Here is a 21,192-nt window from a genome sequence, read left to right on the forward strand (position 1 = left end):
TCTATACTTTCATCTGGATTCAATCTTGACCATTTTAGTGCATATGCTCTAATCATATTTCTTGTAAAAAGATAACCATTCTGCCTTTGTTCGAATACCCATTCTGCAAAGTGATTTTCCAGTTGCTGCCATCGGGTGATCTCCATTCTCATCGGACATTTTTTCTTTGGCAATTTTTTTAAAATATCTTCTTTCTTCCTCCATTCTCTTACCATCTTCTTGGTTATGTCAAACTTTCTTGCAGCAGCACAGTTATTGGTTTGCTTAGGCATTTCAATTACCCTTATTTTAAATCAAGCTTCGTACTTTCTTCCAACAATTTTAATAATCCTAAAAGTTTTTAAAAAAATGCAAAATTAATTAAAATAATTAAAATTGGGGCTAATCACTTTTAATTACGATAATTTGCGTAAATACTAAATCAATGCTATGCAAAAAAATAATGGATATGCATAGATATAAAAATAACGGATATAATAACAATACCTAATGTTGCTACAAGAAAGAAGAAATTGGGGGGGGGGGTTGTCTTATACAACCAACATAAGCTTAAAACCTAAAAATAGCCCAAAATTTAAGCCTTGTCTTATATGCTGGTCTTCCTATATGCTGACATATACGGTACATTTTATGTGTTTCCATGGTTATATAATCTACAAAGAACATAGATTTAGATGATTCTTATTTGGTAATAATTATTTTCTATGCAATAAATTAGAATTGCAAATCATTCAACACGTTTTCTTTGGTTATTCTAATTTTTTGATTCAGAGCTGTATTACTAGAAATACAGATCCACAAGAATTAATAATTTTATGAATGCAAATATTTCAGCCTGAAACTAACAGAACATCTGTGAATGTGTACAAGCACATTCACAGGGTGAATGTGAACAATGGAATTAAGGCCTTAAAATTCTTGAGGCAAAACAACCAGATAAAGGAAAAAACAGTAGTAATCACAGATACTTTGGACTATTCTACAAGATAAAACTATGTACTAAGAAAATACTCAGAACCTTACGAACTCTATAAACAGATCAATGGAACTACTATGGAAAACATCCTTTCTCCAGCATTAGTCAATTTCTACATGGAACAACCTGAAGATCCTTATTCTCCTCAATATAACAGAAACCTTCCTTTTGGAGTATGCTATGTGGATGATGTGTTTACCACAAGGTCTGAATCTGAAGCACCTCTGCTTAACCTCCTAAGATTAATGATCTGAACCTCTGTATCAACTTCGCAATGGAAAAAAGGAAAAGATGGAAAGCAAACCTTTTAACATCCCCCCCCCTCCCCACAAACACACATCTGGTCATCATAAATTCACCTTCATAGACCATTATTACTTACAAGATTCAGTCCATCATCTATCTCCAAACATGGGAATCATCAAATCCTCACTTAATAGAGCACATGTCTGCTCCATGCCTGAGGATCTCCAACTAGTACTTGACACTACCCAAAGCATCATGTTACAGAACAGCTTCAACTCCAGGAAAATTAAATGTATCTGCAACACTCAAGTCAGTCCCTAGAAACCCTGAACCTATAATGGCAAAACTCAATTCCATACATTACAGGTATCTCTAAAGCAACTGCAAAGATCCTGAAAAGATAGTTTAGTCCCTGTTAACAAAATCTCCTTCTCTGGTTATCCTCAAAAAAACAACTTCAGGAACACCAGGCTTACATCACCCACAATAAATCTGAAAAATCTGGCTTGGCACAGCACAGCATGGATAGTGACCACAATATGTTCCTGTTACATCTGTGTCAGTTTAAATTTGAACAGCTGTTTAAGAGAGTGGTGAAACTCTTCTCCACACCACCTAAACTTAAATAAGAATGACTGTTTATCCATTCCAAAGATGTGGGAGAGTCTCATCCTGCTGAAAATGAAGCATACCCCCCCCTCTTTTTTTCATGTAATTTCAATTTAATTATTTTTTTTATCTATGCAGTTTTTATTTTATTGTATTCATTTTTAGTTTTATTTTTAATTTCATTTTATTTTGCAACCATCTGTTGTAGGGTGGCACTCCATACATGGCTCAGATCTGTAAGAAAGAATAACATTTCATTGTACATGGTTCAACATGAATGTGCTTTTGTGCTGATGATGCCTGTAAGTTTCAGGCCAAACTATTTGCAATAATAAAATTATTAATTCCTGCAAATACTTGTCTCTAATAATCAAAACTTGAACTTTTCTACAGATATCAGATGATGTTAAACCCCTAAATAAATCCAGTAAAAGTCTATAAGATACCTTAACTAAATTGAACAATTGCTTATTTTATTTTCATGCCAAATAACAAATTTGGCATGAAAATAGAATAGATGATATGATATGGTAGTGTTAAATTCTGAATGAGAAGAATTGTACAATTATAGTATCTCATTTAGAGTTTAACATGATCTGCCATTTCTAAAGCAAATTCTTGTTAATCAGAACTAAATAGTAAAATTTTGTCTAATATTGTACTCCACTTAATTGTAAAATAAATTGTAAGATATGAGTAACAACTTTGAATTGTAAGCAGTACTGTTCACAAAAAGGATTAATTCTTAGTAATTTATATGTGTGCTGTAAACTGAGCATGGGACCTTGGAACTTAATCCCCTTGTTTAGAATGTCTGCCTAGGGCAAGACACGTGATTTTGAGCATGAGTAACGCATGCAAAAGATGTATCATCCGCTAAAGTCCTATTTGGCACTGCCCGTCACGCAATGTGTCAAGGACGATAGTAGGGAGTGAATTTGGCACTAGTTATCAAAGAGACATGCGCTGTTCACGAAAAGAGAAGAACCAATGGCAGAAGAAAGCGAGAGATATAAAACAGAATAGCCGAGCCAAAAACGATCTCCTCTCTCTTATCGCTTGTCTTGTAGCTCTGAGCTTTTGCTCTTGCGCTAGCTTGTGTTCCTGTGTTCCAGTATGTAGACGCCGAAACTCGCAGAGACCTCTAAGGGAGTAAACTTATGGAATGATGTCGTGTAGTCAGAAAGTATGCAATCCTGTGATAGCCAAGGCAGATAAGGAACCTCAGGGCCATGCTGTATGTTACTGACGAAGACTCAACCTCCACCTGAGGTATGCGGTATGGTCTCCCAATATAAGGGTCTATGGAACAGGAAAGAGGAACCACCATTCCAGACATTGTGCTGAGAAGGAAAGTATGACTTCAGTCCCGGTAAGAAATTCTTTGTCTTCACATTTTGGATTCATAAAGAAGGGATGCGTGTAGTCTTAATAAGTGTTCATGTCGAATGAATGCGAGAGTTTAATATTTGTTCCAAGGAAACGTGGCTTAGAAATTTCTTTGTTCCTCGAGAACTAATTGTGATATCCTAATTAGTTCCTTGAGAACATGCGTTTAGTTAATGTAAGCTCACAGAAATGTGAGTATTGAGATAATGTAAGTTCCTTGAGAACGTGTAGGAAGTTTGATAAGGTTTATTTAGAGTAACGAAATTTAGAGAAAAGGACTTCAGGAATTTTATAAGGAAGGAGCTAAGATCGATTTGTATGATCGAGTTGAATAATATCTTGTATCTATATGAGTTTATGGTTGATCTCAGTTGATGAAATTGTACGTTCTTTTAATGTGAGCTAAGTGTAATCCTGAGATATTCTGCTAAGTAGCCAGATAAGCTAATGAAGTTTGAGTTGTGTTGTGCTAGAAGAAAGAGTTTAACCTTGATATTTAAATGTAAGTTAAGATCTTAAAGTGTGTGTAATTTTTATGTTTTTAGTATAATAAATGTTTTGTGTTAATTTGAAGTATGTGCTTGCCTGACTTAATTTCATCTTTACCACTCATAAAATTTCGGATCTACGGGAACCCAATTTATTAGTATAAGACCACGACTGTAATGTGTATAAGGATAGAAATAAACATATAGTAAGTCTTTAAAGTAATAGTGATATTGTGTTTCCCTGATCATTGATTCCTGGATATTACGCTTTCGATTATCTAGATGCAGGGTGGCGCAGTTCAAATAAATTTTCTCTGTGTCGAAATAGGAATCAATTATCAGAAGAATAGAGGGGCTGGTTCATCCATAAGAATATCACCTCCTACTATTCACACAAGAAATATATTACTATATCAAGTAGGCCAAAGGTTGTACTAAGACTGCATGATAGAGAGTTGATAGATGCTAAAAACAAAGATAGATAAATGAGCGTACAAAAAGGAAAGGGTATATATATATATATATATATATATATATATAAAAGGAAAGAACTAAGAGAACGAAAGAAAGAGAATATAAAAGAAATATTAACCCCCCCCCCACCCACCTGGGATATAACAGTAGGAAGTCAAAAACACTAATCCAAACTAATTTTACTTATTCAAAATAAGTAAAATTAGTATATAGAATAAAACTATTCAAACTAATTTTACTTATAGATACATCGTGGAAGACTGTTGCATAAACTGCAGAATATGAGATTGGATTATAAAATATTAACATGCATAGGACGATGGCTGACTGACATATCAGGAAAGTGGTACATGGGGGGGGGGGGGGGGATTTGCAAGTCTGCAAGATTTAAGGGTGATCAGTAGTGTATCATAAGAATAGATTCTTGGTCCATTGTTATTCAATCTATACCTTAATGACATTGGGAAGGATCTGAAAGACAAAATAGAACTATTTGCTGATGATGTAAAGATAGGTAAAGTAACAGGAATGTGACTGATATGATATGCAATACTTGCAGAATGATTTGAATAGGCTGGAACTGTGGAAATTGTTTCACTGTTGTGAAAAATCTCATTCCATCTTTGCTTACCTTTGAAAGATCTTCACTCTCAGACTGACATTCACTTCAAATTTACCCATTGCCATCAAAACATTGTCCATTTCTGCTAAGACATTACTTTTCACCTGTACAGGTGCTAATGCTATAAAAATCTAAAATTTGCCCAACCTAAGAATACTGTTTTGACATTTTGGGCTGTGCACCAAAAATTCCCTAAAAATGCCTTCCCCTCTCACAGGATCACTCCAACCATTATCTGACACTGTTTTTGGCTTAATTTTTTTTTCCCTTCTAGTTACTTCCATGGGTACTGTTCTATTGAACTGGCATCTATCATTCCTTCACTTTCCTTTTCTTTTAATAATAAAATGAACAGTAATAGATCAACTGTCCATTCTCAGTCCAAATGCAAATCTACTAGTGTCTTCTATTCTGCCTTCATTCCATCTACTTTTCTTATTTTCAGTGACAGCTGCTATTGTTAAGCAGTGGTGACCCAATGGTTGGAAGAGAATGATATTGTCAATGCCTCTCACAGCATAGGCAGAAGCACACACTATGGACAATAATTAAAATAAAAATGCAAGAAATTAGACTTCTTTAATCCTTTATTGAAGTGTAAGCAAAATAAAGTTTGCACATGAAGTATCTTTATGACTAGATACTTATATATAGAGGTTAATGACACACACACACACACACCTGAAAGGATGTATGCTCTGCATTATGGGATACTAAGGCAATTAATGTGAAGTCATTAACCTTTTAGATACAAGTAGCTCATGCAAATTGTTTGCTTACACTTGGATAAAGGATTATACATGTAATTCTTGGCATCTTTAATTTATAACCAAGTGAAAAAACTTTCAATAATTGAAATAACTGAGAAATCAAACAGCATTCTGCTTGATATTCAGAAAGAGAATACTAGTATAGTATTCTATAATATGGCTTGAATTGATATTTACAGTTAATGCCAAGTCAGCTGAAATCCATGATATATCACGGATTATATATATTCTCCAGCTATTTCCCCCATTCATAACTGTTTACAACTACAAATGGACAAATCATCGCTATCATTTTTGATTTAGCTGCTTACATAATTTTTTATATACCGTCAACTCTCACTATATTAAACAATGCGTGATAATCTCACTGAATATAACAAACTACCAAAACACCACAGTTCACTATAAATTATACAAGTTTGTTATAGTGTATGTATTATATAGATTTATGTAATACTGTCCTATTGATTTTATATTTTGTTAATGATAATTACTTGCACTTAATTACACTTATGGTAATGATAATTAAGAAATTCTTTATAATAATGATAATTAAGTGCAACTTAAATATCATTACTATTTGCAAGGATATTCACTCAGAAAGAAAACAGTAATTCTTGTATGAGTTAACACAAGACTTTTTAAGTTTAAAAAACTTTAGCAAAAATTTATTTCTTATTTTCTTAAGAAAGGGAATACTTACATCCAGTACAGCAACTGTGTAACTTGCTGAGTGCAGAAGGGCAAACAGGAATATTGGCAACAAAACCAAAGTAATAGGATAAGCATATAAAAATATCAGTGAATAGAATAAATAATGACAGCTGTCTTCAATAAGTAGCAGTGCAAGAAATTCTCTGTTGAGTTGAACATGTGGAAGCCGTTGATGCAAACGGAGTGCACTCGTAGCAGCACTACTCATCAGCGCTCTTTGATAACAACTGTAGGGATTACTAATAAAAAAAACATATGACGATTTTAGAACAAAGTTGATCACTAGAAGTTAGGATCATTATGACAACTAATTGTGAAAAAGTGAATTACCCAAATTACACATTTCAGTTTATTATTAAGACAGACCTCCATGGAGTCAGGGACTCATCAGTGCTACACGCACCAGCTATCATACTTATTCATGAATTCATTCACACTGCATGCACACACAAAATCCAATGGCAATGCATTCCAATCACACACCACCCTATGAGAGAAAAATTTAGCCCTCACTCCCTTAGCAGCATTCATTCTCAGTTTCCAAGGATGCTGCTCTCTTGTCCTTTCCCTACCCTCCATAAAATAAAAAAAATTCCATCAACTGAAATGCTGTATGACCCTTTCAGAAGTTTGTAAGTCTTAATCAATATCACCCCTCTTTCTTCTGTTTGCTAATGTCTGCATTCTACAAATTCTCAATCTGTCTTCATAATCAGTATTCCACAATCCTGATATAATTTCTAACTGTCCTTTGCACTCTCTCCACTGAATCAGAATCGCAATGGAAACCAAGGTACCAGCCCTGCACACAATAGTCCAAGTGAGGTCTAAAGACCTTGTAAAGAGGCAAAATGACATCCATATCTTTACATGTGAAACTTTGTTTCAGCATTGCAATTATCTTTTGAGTTGTATTTACAGTCTCTGCTACTTGGCCCTTAAACTTCAACTTGCTATCTACTAACATACCAAGATCCCAAACCTGATTAGTTTCTTCTAGCATAATCCCACCAATATAATACAACACTGGGTATCTTAATATGCCAAAGTGCATGACTTTGCATTTATTAACATTGAAATGACATCCATTTTCCCATGCCCATAATTCCAACCTATTCAAATAATTCTGCAAGTATTGCATATCAGCAACATTCCTGATTACCCTACCTACCTTTGCATCATCACCAAATAGCTATATGTCACTTGTCAAATCCTTCCCAATACCATTAATGTACAGATTGAATAACAGTGGACAAAGCACCGAACCTTTAGCAGAACTCTGGGTTATTCAAGTCATGAAGTATGTGACATCCAGATCCTTTTCATGGTGAGTGGCAAGTGGAAAGGATGGACTGCTGTCCATTTTCCCATGCCCATAATTCCAACCTATTCAAATAATTCTGCAAGTATTGCATATCAGCAACATTCCTGATTACCCTACCTACCTACCTTTGCATCATCACCAAATAGCTATATGTCACTTGTCAAATCCTTCCCAATACCATTAATGTACAGATTGAATAACAGTGGACAAAGCACCGAACCTTTAGCAGAACTCTGGGTTATTCAAGTCATGAAGTATGTGACATCCAGATCCTTTTCATGGTGAGTGGCAAGTGGAAAGGATGGACTGCTGTTAAATGTTCTAGAAGAGTGATATGATAAATATTTAAGTATGAGTGACTAACAACTTTCTCTCAATAAGTAATTTGAATCCCTGGAATAACATACATAATAAAAAGTAGCATATGCAAATAAAATATCCTTTTGAAGCACATCATCCAAATGTGCAAGTAGAGTCCTGCTTGCACCAAATGCAATTCTTAAAATTTCATCAACATGCTTGCACCGGGCTACATTCCACACACGTTGCATCTATCAGCAGCTTGTTCGACCAAGTAAGATTGTTTCAAAGTAGGTACACAAGCTGTCGTATTTTTAGAAATTAAATATGGAAACTAAAACCAGTGGCATCATGTGTCCATTTCAGTTGGGTGTGTTGTGTGGTTATGTAACCTGAGCTACAAAATCAGCATCAGTGTGACACTGTGTGATTGCATTTTTATCAATGTATGAAAGTTTTAAGAATGTATAGCACATCAGTGCTCATCTTAACTGGTCTAATGCAATTAACTGTAACCAAATCTGCGCAGAGTGGGGAAGAATGTGTTTTTTTTAAGATATATTAGAAAACAATAATGAAGGAGGATGCTATATTTGGTTGTAATATTTGAATTACTCAAAGGTGATTTGGCAGAGGAGTTTTGAAAGAGGAGTACAAAGCTTACTCCTTTGAATACAATAATACTGTTTCGCATTGTAAATATGAAAAAAAAAAGTTATAAATTTATCAAAAATTATATATCAGAAACTTGTCTATATTATATATAAAAACCTGCCTACCATATTGGTTCACACTTCATGCAAGCAAAACAGATGAAACTCAAAAAACAAAAACAGCAACACATGACAAATGAAAGGTTCAATTGGATTGGTTAACACAACCAATCACAGCCTCTAGGTGCTCAGCCTGCCTCGCCTTTTACAACTACGAGAACGCTAAGAATTTGACCTTCTACGCCATCTGCACATCTTTTCGAAGAGCTCAAAGGTGTATGTATTTTGAACGTACACCTAGGCTATTAATGCAAATGTGATGCAATGTCATCATCATCATCAAATTCCTACCATGTACCCTCAAGGGGTGTATGGGATATGATATTACTACATGAAAAATTTACATCATTACTAACTTCAAATCTACAATTTTCCTCCAAATCGGTCTGTTACTTGTCAAGACTCCAACATTATCAGATCTTATATTTCTATCGTCTAAGGCACTTTGAACCGTATCAATCCACTTATATCTTGGACTTCCTCTGGTCGTTTTCCTGCCAACTTGGCAGAGAATACTTGATTTGCTAATCTTTCCTCGCCCATTCTGTTTACGTGACCATACCACCTGAGATTAGCTCTGCTAATGCATTCCTGGATGCTGACAATGTCAAGTTCTTTCCTAATATAATTGTTTTTAATATGATATTGCCAATGATGCCACCTGTTCACGCCTCTAATCTTTCACAGGACTCTCATATCTGCGGTCTCTAGTCTTTGGTCAAGTGTTTTACTTCTGACCCAGCTCTCAGATCCATAAGTTAAAACTGGTTTGAACACTGTCTTGTATATAGCTAATTTAGTATTCCGACTAATTTCTCTCTTATATGGTAGGAAGTCGATTGAATTTATTCAATTGACTTCCTACCATACAAGCTTTGTTGATTCTGTTGCCTATTTCCATATTTAATTTACCATCTTCACTAAAAAATCGTGCCTAAGTAGCTGAAATGTTTTACTTTTTCCACAGGTTCTCCATTCACAACACAGTTGACATTTTCAATGACTCTGCCTATTTTCATTGTCTTTTTATTGCTGACTTTCATATCATATCTATTACAACAGTTATTCATTTTAGTTAGAGAATCTTGCAGACTTGTAGCAGATTTATTTAGAAGTATAACATTATCCGCATAAAGCAAAGAGCTGACATTAACATCTCCAATTTTGATATCATGTTTAATACCACATTCCTTCATAATGTGATCCATATATATAATGAATAACATAGGAGGATAATGTACATCCTTGTCTCACACCAGATTTAACATTAAACCATCTTCCTGTACTTCCTTCAATTCTAACTGCTGACTTACAACTCAAATAAAGACTAAGTATTGCTTGATATAATGCCACATTGACACCATATAACTGCAGCGTATTGAACATCTTCTCTCTTGGCACCTTGTCATATGCCTTTTCTAGATCGACAAAACTTAAATACAGATCTTTGTTATATTCCCATGCTTTCTCGACTATTTGTCGTAAAGTGAAGATCTGATCCTGACAGCCTCTATTTGGCCTGAATCCAGCTTGTTCTTCAATAAGATTTTCTTCCACAATTGTTCTCAACCGTTTCTCAAGTATACTTGCATAGATCTTGCCAGGAACACTCAGTAGGGAAATACCTCTGTAATTCTCACATTCAGTTTTATTTCCCTTTTTATATATGGGTACTATGAGAGCTCTACACCAATCATCGGGAATTTGTCCCTCTGTCCAGGCTTTCTCAACTATGCAGTGCAGTCACTGTAAGACTCTTATACCACCATACTTCAGTATTTCTGGTTGAATATCATCTACTCCTGCTGCCTTTCCACATTTCAAGCCCTTGATGGCTTTTTCTACTTCAAGTATGGATATGTATTCCTGACTGCATGCCTGGTCAGTGTTTTTTTTTTTTTTTTTTTTTTTATCACTGTGCTGTCATCACTGCTTGTTTCATTTCAATAATTACTCCATACTTCAAGGATATCTTTTTCTCCCGTTTTCATGTCACCTTTATCATCTTTAATTCCTTTTACAGCACTCTTTCCTCCATTAATAAGCTTCTTCTACAATCTCCAGAATATTTTGCCACCTTCTTGATATTTATTTTCTATGTTCTTGCCAAAGTCCTCCCATGACTTTTGTTTAGCTTTCTTACATTTGTCTCTGTATTCTCTAAGAGCACAAGCTGACTTATTTGCCAGGAACTTTTAATATGCTTTCTTCTTTTCCTTCACTGTCTCTTTAACTTCCTGTGTCCACCATGGAGTTCTAATTTTTCTATCCTTGCAGACAACTTCACCACATGCCTCTCTAGCTGAATCAATCAGGGTTTTCTTCAAGGCTTGCCACTGAATCGCCAAGGTTTGGTTCCAATATTTGTGTATTTTAGTCTACAGTTTACATCTGAGAGCTGCTCAACTTTTATTCGCTTTAAAACTTTCTTACATGTTATTTTTTTCAATGTGAAATTCAATTTTATCCTGCTCAAGACTAAATAGTGATCACTTTCAATTTCAAATCCTCTGTACACTAGTGTCCTGCACCAGGGAGAAAACATCACTATCAACAATAACATAGTCAATGAGACTTTTCTTATTCCTTGCCTCTTCTCTCCATGTGAATTAGTGCACATTTTTATGTTGGAACATGGTGTTAGTAATAACCAGTCCATGTCCTGAGCAGAAATCCAACATGTATTTGCCATTATTATTAGCTTTGCTCTTTTCTCCAAATTTTCCCAAAACATTTGTGTATGTCTGACAATCACTTCCTACTCTGCTATTTAGATCCCCAACAATCACCAACTTTTCCATTTTCATTGTATCAGTAGCTTTCTCTAGAGCCTCAAAAATTTCCTCCACTTCTACCTTAGTAGAGCCTTCTGTGGAACCATAGGCACAAATAAGTCTCATTGTCCAGTTTCCCATTCTGATATTTGCCCAAATCACTCTACTTGGAGATGACAATCAAGGAAAAGGAGTAGCCATAGTATTCAACACAAAATGCAAGGCTCATCTTCTTGAATGGCGGGCAGTGTTGAATACTATGGCTACTCCTTTTCCTTGATTGTCATTTCCTGAATATAACATTTTGTATTTATTGGTCAGAAAGATCACACCAGTTTTGGTCTTTTTTTGTTTCAGTCACCCCTATTATGTCGATCTGGTACTTATCTAATTCCTCTGCTAGCTCCATTTCTTTGCCATTCAGGCTTCTTATGTTGATAGTACCGATCTTTAACCCTGGTGATGTTGAGTTCGGGTGTGTTTTCAGATTTGTTCCAGTAGCTGACTTTTCGCTGTTCACCCTGGTTCCCTGGTGAAAACAATGAGGGCCTTGTTTAACCAGGCGACACCCCAGCCGGCATGAAATTTTGTCATGTTGTACCATCATTTTGTATTTTGGTTTAACCAATAGATATACAATTTGGTTGGCTAAATCCCAAATTGCTAGCCCATCCTCATTCATTCAGTATCCAGGTAGATACCCAACAGGGTGCAGCACGAGCAGGTGAGGATTGGACATTAGGTCAGAAGCCCTGTTCGGTTCTCTGCATTCCTTTAAAGGCTATGTGGAGGTCTCCTCTCAGTTATACAGCTTTGACCCTTGCTCATCAAAAAGTGCCCTCTTCATGATGCATTAGTATATTGTGTTTACTTTTAGGAATCACACAAAGTCTGGAAACAATTAGGAGAGTTATTAATGGGAATAAATGCAAAAATACAATACCAATGATATTGCTATTCATTGGATGAGCACTGCACACCCTGAATATTCGCCCCCTGACAATAACTTACATGGAATAATTTTAATAGATGCATCATTTTCACCTTGATATCTAAGGCACCTTCAGTGCATTGACAATGGAACAATTAAAATACAAATAACAGAAGTATTTTAAAAATTTCCATTAAAGCATAAGCATGACAGCAGAAGGTTAACAAATTCCTAATTAAATTTAAATAAAATAAGATTAAAAAATAATAATAATAAACATATATACATGCATATAAATATAATAAGACAATTAGGATTTTTCAGAAGATTGATACAATATTTCCCATAAAGAGATTACCAAAGGCCAAGCAGCTCTCTTTGTATAAGTGTTCTACAATGAATCTACTTTTGTGTAAAAGTTTTGTTTTTTTTGACCCAAAGTATCCTATGTTTGGTTGAGATAGCATGTTCAGCTAAACCAAGATGCTCAGGTTTATGGTATTGGAAATAAGATTTATATTCCTTATTATGGATGGCTGTAGACCTACCAGTGTCCAAAGTAAGACAAACCACAGGAGCAAAGGACTTGATAGACTTCCCATAAACTTCCCCAACTTCTTTCCCACAAATGTACTGTTTCTGCATTACGCATTTTGAGTATTTCCATGGATGCTGCTCCACTGAGCTGAACTGTATATGGATGATGACCAGCAGCTGAATCATTCCTCTACTTTCCTCTAATCATGTGTTCATACATGATTAGAGGATACAGCTGCTGGTCATCATCCATATACAGTTCAGCTCCAAACTCACCTAACCAACTTCTCATTCTCTTCTTTCATTCCATATACCCCTATCTTTGGATTTTCTCTATACCATTTTGGCCAATGAATACAATCCTCAATTCTTCATTAGTGATAAAGTAACTTTATCAGATTATTTTCTTCTCTCTAATCCTCGCATACACACTGCACTGTCATGTTATAGGTTTTTAAGACTGCTAAGCGTAAGGTTGAGACAAACTTGATAGGCTTCCCCCACTCCATTAGCTATGATATGGACGTGGCAGGGTTTCTGCTACCAGAAACTCAGGTTTTTCATCCCACAAAGCAGGCAAACCCAGACATTAGAACACACAATTAACAGACACACTGCCCTCATACACTCAGTCGCTTCAACCATAAATCCAAAGAAATCAAACCAAACTCCACCCTGCTCCAATACACCACTGAAATTAGGATGAATGTGAATTTAGTTCTTTGCTTTGTTCAAAGTCATTATTTGGATAACATTAAGAAACAGCAAGTTATCAAACAAATCTCCCCATATCCCAAAATTGAATTAACATTAATGTATGTTTTATAGGAAATTATAACATTTTATGAATTGAAAAGCACAGACAACTTGTAGGGTTTTGTTTGAATATCAAAATTGACCATAACATATGAGAACACAAAGAGACTTACCTATAAATAGGTATCATATAAAATAAAGTAAAAAAGATTGTTCCCAATCTTGTCATCCATAGCAATGCATCCACTTTATGTGCCATCATATGATCCTATATAGAAAATTATCTAATTTAGCAGTTTTTAAGTTACAAGAAAATCATACAATTTTTATGATTCTAAATATAAGATTTCTTCAAAAAATATCTGGATGTGATGTATATTTCTATATAATTACTGTGATAATGTAGAACATGCTTGTATGGTTATTTGATCAAGTTAATGTATCAACTGCTAGTCAGTCACAACATACTATCAATCTGCAATGAAGTTGAAAGTTTATTTTTCACTTGGTTAGAGTATAATAAAATTAGTTTAATCCTTTATCCAAGTGTGAGCAAACAAAGTTTGCACCTGAAAGTATCTTCAGAACTGGGGTAAGGTGGTACAACACCAGGGCAACTCGTTGCAAAGGTGGAGCAAGCTACCAACACTGAAGAGACCTCAATAAAGGTCGAAACTAGTCTGGGTAGTGGCCCTTCCCTTAATGCATAACATTATACATATCCGCAAGGAGATGTGTTTTGCATTATAGGAGATACTGAGATAGGAGTGTTGGTATCTTGCTCCACCTTTGCAACGAGTTGCCCTGATGTTGTACCACCTTACCCGTCCTGAAGATACTTTCAGGCACAAACTTTGTTTGCTCACACTTGGATAAAGGATTAAACTAATTTTATTATAATCTGCAATGAAGTTAAACAAATTTAACTTCCAATGAAAGTTTAAATGATTTTTAAAATGTTATGGAACAAAAACATTTGGATTAAATTTTCTTTTAAAACAAGCAAAACAACTAGTCAAAGCATATGATTTACTGAAAATCGAATATGGAAATGTACACAAGTCTGAGAGCTGGGTTGATTTAAGGATGAAAAAACATAAGAATGGATGAAGATCAACAATGGTAGATTATAAAACTTAAGGGTAAAGTGTGCAGCTGAATTCAAAATGAGTGGTGATTAACTACATGTCAGATAACAGAACAAGTTAAAACTGCTAGAGCAGTGCTCTCCAAACTTTTCATGTTGGTGACACACTTTTTAGACAAACATAATTTCGCAGCACAGTAATTCAGTCTGATGTGCCTCCATGGGTCATGTGGTCCGTATTAATGCAGACTGTTCAACATGTTGATTCTTGCATAGTTTCCTCTATAGTCGATACATTTTGTTCATCACAAACATCACCTTCAGCTTTTCTTTTATTAATTAGAAACTTATCCATTTTATGGGTAATTCAACATCAATTTGATAAATAAAACTGTGAGAATTTATTGTAAAGCTTTAACAGTAACTAAACATAAAATACAAGCACCAGCTCTTTGTTTATTCACGTTGCAGTTAGAATAAACATCAATAATAACATTTGTATGAATAAGTGGTGCGCTTTATTTTTATTGGTCGAACGATAATAATACGATAATAAGAACAGAGCGACTACTATGTGATAAAACCGCAGGGATGAATTTGGCTGCATTGATTCTCCATTATTTATCGAAATATATTGATATGAAATATTCTTAAAGGTTAAAAATAATTAAAAGATAGTTTGTATATATAGTTTTGACGGCACTAACTAAAAGTCATACCGGTACTTTGTGAAATGGATAATGCTGCGGAAATTTTCAGCGATTATTCTGTTTAACGCTTTATGTTCACGTGACACACCTTCACACTGCAGCCTACATACCGTTTGGGAAGCTCTGTGCTAGAGGCTTGTATAACTCAATTTTAACTAAAGATCTGAACATGAAACTTGATTCTGCAAAGTCAATTGCTACATGTGATTTATTTAAATATACATTTAATAAAGAAAACTTTTTTTGGAAAAAAAACATCACAATGACGAGACATGACTTTACGGGTATATATATACACAATTACCATAACATAAGGGTTCCACCTCTGACAAAAGAGGTGGAATCCATCGAAAATCAATTTTCTGTTCCAATTAGTTCATTTGTGAAAGGGAAAACTATATAAGTCTACTGTTTCTTCCAACAAGGTCTTTGTCAATAGATGGGGTAGACTTATATTAAAATTTGATCTAGTTAATTTTCACCACTCATCTTCTCCTTGGCAAAAGAGCCTAATAAAACAGTGATTAATGTTATGGATCATCTCTCTCTCTCTCCTGAAGATCTTCTGAAAAAAGAAATGCTCTCTCTGAAGGTCTGGATTTAGCTAGCTCCAAAAGTTGTTCCTGTCCTTGAAGCATCCATTCTATTACTCACTGTCATAGACTACATTAGTCTTCACTACAAAATATAAAATCCACTTCATTTATTAAGCACAGGCCTCACTTTAAGAGATCTCACGGCTTCATCCATTGACCTGATAATCTCTTATTCAGCTTAGATATTGCATCTCTATTTACTAATGTTCCCCTGGATGAAACATTGGGCTTCCTCTGGGAAGACCTGCCTGCAGATATTTGCCTCTCTTGTAATCCATTCTGGCTACTTCACAACTGACAGCTATAATATACTATGCAGATAAGCATAACCACCCTATCAGAACATTATATACTTTACGAAGAAGGCAAGTTACTTGGCTGTGACAGACTACTGAGCCTAACACAAGATGAAAATGGAAGATTAAAACAACACTCACTTGCTGTTAGAGATCTGTTCAGTTTCATGGTCACAGTCAATTCTATAATAAACTGTCAGTTAAGAGGATTAATACACTAAAGTGACCTTTGCACAAAAAGAAAATCATGCAATTACACATTACTGAATGCAAATAATTTAAGTTCCTTTTAATATCTTCATTTGCAATATGATTTTGCCCAATGATGTCATCCATTCACTCCCCTACTTTTTCTTAGACCTCTCATATCTGTGGTCTCCAATCTATGATAAATTATTCTGACATGCTTTACTTGCTCTATAGGTTCCACATTCAGGATACGGCTGATGTTTTTAATGCTCCTGCCTATTTCTGTAGTCTTATTATTGCTATTTTTCATACCAAACTTGTTACTGCAGTTTAATTAACGAATCATGCAGATTTGATAGATTTATTTAAGAGTATATCATCATCTACATTAAGTAAAAATGTATGCCGAGTATCTCCAATTTTGATATCAGGCTTAATGTCACTTTCCTTCATAAGTAATCCATGTAGATGGATGCATAAATCCAGAGCTCAACGGAAATACAAGGTACACCCACAGTTCATAGAACCTGGTTCTGGCAGATTGCCATGAATAATGAATTCATGCTGAAGGGGAGAAAGAAATGAAGGATGTATGAATTGGTCACCAACACATGAAATCATGTGCTTTACACATACAATTTTTCAACTATTATACAAGCAAAATAGTTACCAATTAAAAACAGTTGCCACGTGCTAGAAATTAATATATTATAAATAATATTAAAATGATTTTTGATGTTTATATATAATGAGAATCTGGCAAACTTTTGGAAGAGAGAGAGACAATCGTTCTGATTCAGGTTTGAATGAATTGGAACGATTAAAAAGGGCTTCGCAACTTCCTTTGAAAATGCATTCACGTTTAAAACTGTTTCTATATAAAAAATGAACTTCATTCCACTGGATACTGTATTTATTGTCAATACTATGTTGTGCCAGACCAGATTTCTGAAGGTTTCATGTATTCAATATAATACTGATGTTCATTAATCAGAATGGCTTGTCTGCCCAAAGTATGTCAAATTACGTTCACAAGGTATTTTGTAAATATCAGCTAATGATAGAGGTGACAGTTTGTCTTTTAGAGGGACTGGAACCCTGCAGTCTATTGAAGAATCCTTAGGTCTTGGAACAGAGGAGTCGATTGTTTATCACTGTGCAAATATTTACTCATCACAGACCCCTATCCCTTTTTTTTTTTTATTTTAATATGTTCCAATAAGAGAATAGGGGTTTTATAAACTGATTGGTGATGTTACATCTGAACAAAATCTTAAAAAAGATTTTGTTCAGAAAATTCTTTTTTTTAAATAAAAATAATATTCCATTTTGTACAGTCTATCTATAGCTAGTCACCAGCTGGCAAGTGGAGCAGTGTATTTATCGAGTCCTGTATAAATCTAAATCCATATAAATGTTAACAGTGGTAATAGTGCACACCCTTGTCTCACACCTGATTTTACATCAAACCACGTTCCTGCACCTCCTTCATTTCCAACTCAAATAGATGTATTGCCTGATATGTCCCCATTTACACCATATAACTATAAACTATTCTCTTGACGCCTTGTCACATCCCTTTTCCAGATCTACAAAACTTATCCCTGTCATATTTCCATGATTTTTCATCTATTTTATTAAAGGTGAACATCTAATCCTGACAACCCTTATTTGACCTGGATGCAGTTTGTTCTCCCCCTTCCACAGTATCTTTGTCTATTCTCTAGCATGCATGCATGCATAAATCTAGAATAGTCAATAGGAAATTCCTCTAATTCTCATTTTAAGTTTTATTTCTCTTCTTTTATAGATGACTGGAGTAGAGCTATGATGGTGCTCATCTAGAATTCAACCTTCTGAATTATGCAGAGCAGCCACTGTAAAAAAACTTTAAACCACCCATTTTTGAGTACTTCTGTTCGAAATATACTACTGCAACTGCCTTTTCAGATTTTTTAATGGATTTTTCTGATAGTATTCACTTGAATATTTTTTACCCCATGAATTGTTTAACTGCTTCTATACATACTTCCTTTTTTTTTCCAACAATATGTGTATATTTGAGTCGCTCTGTAAACAAAATGACTTCATTTTCTTTTTAAAACTTTCTTTTCATAATGATATTCAACTTTATCATGCTCAAAACTAAATTGTGATTTCATCATCATCAAATTCCTGACATGTACCCTCAAGGGATGTACAGGATATGATAATTCTACATGAAAAATTTACATTACTAACTTCCTATCTACAATTTTCCTCCAAATCAGTCTGTTACTTGTCAAGACTCCAACATTATCAGATCTTATATTTCTATCTTCTAAGGCACTTTTTACTGTCAATTGACCTATATCTTGGTCTTCCCCCGAGTCTTTTCCCTGCCAACCTGGCAGAAAACACTTGTTTTGCTAATCTTTCCTCTCCCATCCTGTTTAAGTAACCATACCACCTGAATTAGCTCTGCTAACAATGTCAAGTTCTTTCCTAATATCTTCATTTTAAATATGATATTTAAATATCATTGATGCCATCTGTTCATACTCCTAATCTTTCTCAGGAATCTCATATCTGCAGTCTCTAGTCTTTGGTCAAGTGTTTTACTTCTAACCCAGTTCTCGGACCGATAAGTTAAAATTGGTTTGAACACTGTACTGAACTAAATGCAGCTAATTTAGTGTTTTGAATTAATTTCTCTCTTATTCCATATAAATTTATTTAATTGACTTCCTACCATACCAGCTTTGTTGATTCTGTTGTCTATTTCCCTATTTAATTTATCATCTTCACTAAAATCATGCCCAAATAGCTGAAATGTTTTTCTTGTTCTATAGGTTCTCCATTCACAATGCAGTTCATATTTTCAATGTTTCTGCCTATTTTCATTGTCTTTGTCTTGTTACTGCTGACCTTCATACCAAATCTATTATAATTTCAATTTAGTCAGGGAATTTTGCAGACTTCCAGTGGATTTATTTAGAAGTATAACATAATCTGCATAAAGTAAAGAACTGAGATTAGCATCTCCAATTTTGATATTAGGTTTAATACCAGTTTCCTTCATAACGTGATCCATAGATAATAAATAACAGAGAGGATAATGTACATCCTTGTCTGACACCAGATTTAACATTAAACCATCTTTCTATATACTTCAATTCTAACTGCTGACTTACAACTCAAATAAAGACTAGTATTGCTTGATATAATGCCCCACTGACACCATACAACTGTAGCGTTTTTGAATAGCTTCTCTCTTGGCACCTTGTCATATGCCTTTTCCAGATCTACAAAACTTAAATATAGATCTTTGTTATATTCCCATGCTTTCTCAACTATTTGTCCTAAAGTGAAAATCTGATACTGACAGCCTCTAGTTGGCTTGAATTCAGCATATTCTTCACCAAGCTTCCCTTCCACAATCCTTCTCTACAGTTTCAAGTATACTTGCATATATCTTACCAGGAACACTCAGCAGAGAAATACTTCTGTAATTATTGCATTTCAGTTTTCTTTCCTTTTTATATATGGGTACTATGAGAGAGCTCTACTCCAATCATCTGGAATTCATCCCTCTGTTCAGGCCTTTTGAACTATGAAGTGCAGCCACTGTAAGATTTTTAGACCTCCATATTCAAATATCTACTCCAGCTGCCTTTCCACATATCAGACAGCCACATTCCTATTTCAAATTCCCTATATACTCTCGTATCCTGAACCAGCATGAAAATGTTGATAAACAATAAGACTTATTTCTTATATTTTCTCTCCGTTTAAAAATGTACACAAATGTACATTTTTTTTTATGATGGAACATAGCATCAATAATGACTAGTCCAGCATTTCTCAAAAAGGGTTTACAGATCACTGGGGCCCTTTCAGAGACCATGAGGTGAAAAACTATTTTTATAATAATGCTAAGATGTTTTGCATTGCCTTTTTCATTCTCTCATGATGGTATAGTGGAGTTCTCTTCATATACTTTAACCAAAATAACATATAGCAACAAACTGAATGTAGAAATATAAAAATCCATATTTTCAAAATTTTAAAACAATGCCACTCTTGCCTAAATTTTTTTCTTTTGTTGTGGAAAATAGTTATTTTTCATAAACTTTTTTATTTATGTTAACATGTAATGGGTTTATTATTGTTTGTTTTTAAAAAATTAATAAATCAATAATTAAATTTTTCTCAGTTTTAATTTCTAATATGATAAATATAAAGAGATATAACCCACATAAACAAAAGCTCTTTTGTTTATAATATAAATTAGTCTTATATATTATTTTAAATGAGTATTATTTTGAAAGTGTATAAAGGAGTCCTGAAAAAGTTTGATGAGAACTGTTGGATTAGTCCATGTCCCGAACACAAATTCAGGGTACTTACCATTATTATCAGCTTTGCTCTTTTGTCAAAATTTTTCCATTACATTTCTATACCTGGTATTCATTTCCTATTTGGCTCTTTATAACTTTGTCAGCTGCCTTCATTAATGACTCAAATTCTTCTGTTGTTTCCTTAGAACCTCCAATGGGACCACAGATACAAATAAGTCTCATTGTCCAATTCCCCATTTTGATGTTTGCAGACATCACTACTTGTACTTCTCACATTCAAGAAAATTATCC

General features: G+C 34.5%; 1 protein-coding gene across 3 annotated transcripts in view; it reads right to left on the reverse strand.

The window, feature by feature from the left end:
- The window catches only part of LOC150106646 (transmembrane protein 33-like), a 122,841-nt gene that overhangs the window by 47,808 nt on the left and 53,841 nt on the right, over positions 1 to 21,192 (reverse strand). For all 3 annotated transcript variants that reach the window (XM_090392596.1, XM_090392598.1, XM_090392597.1), the window contains 2 exons: positions 13,857 to 13,951; positions 6,278 to 6,527 (listed from right to left, as the gene is read on the reverse strand). In XM_090392596.1, the coding sequence (XP_090248722.1) occupies positions 6,278 to 6,527; positions 13,857 to 13,951 (345 nt within the window). The remainder of the gene's footprint in view (positions 1 to 6,277; positions 6,528 to 13,856; positions 13,952 to 21,192) is intronic.

The sequence above is a fragment of the Typopeltis vanoorti genome, chromosome 5 (genome assembly GCF_054136105.1).
Source record: "Typopeltis vanoorti isolate ZY-2024b chromosome 5, IOZ_Tvanoo_1.0, whole genome shotgun sequence".
In the NCBI taxonomy this organism is placed as follows: Eukaryota; Metazoa; Arthropoda; class Arachnida; order Uropygi; family Thelyphonidae; genus Typopeltis; species Typopeltis vanoorti.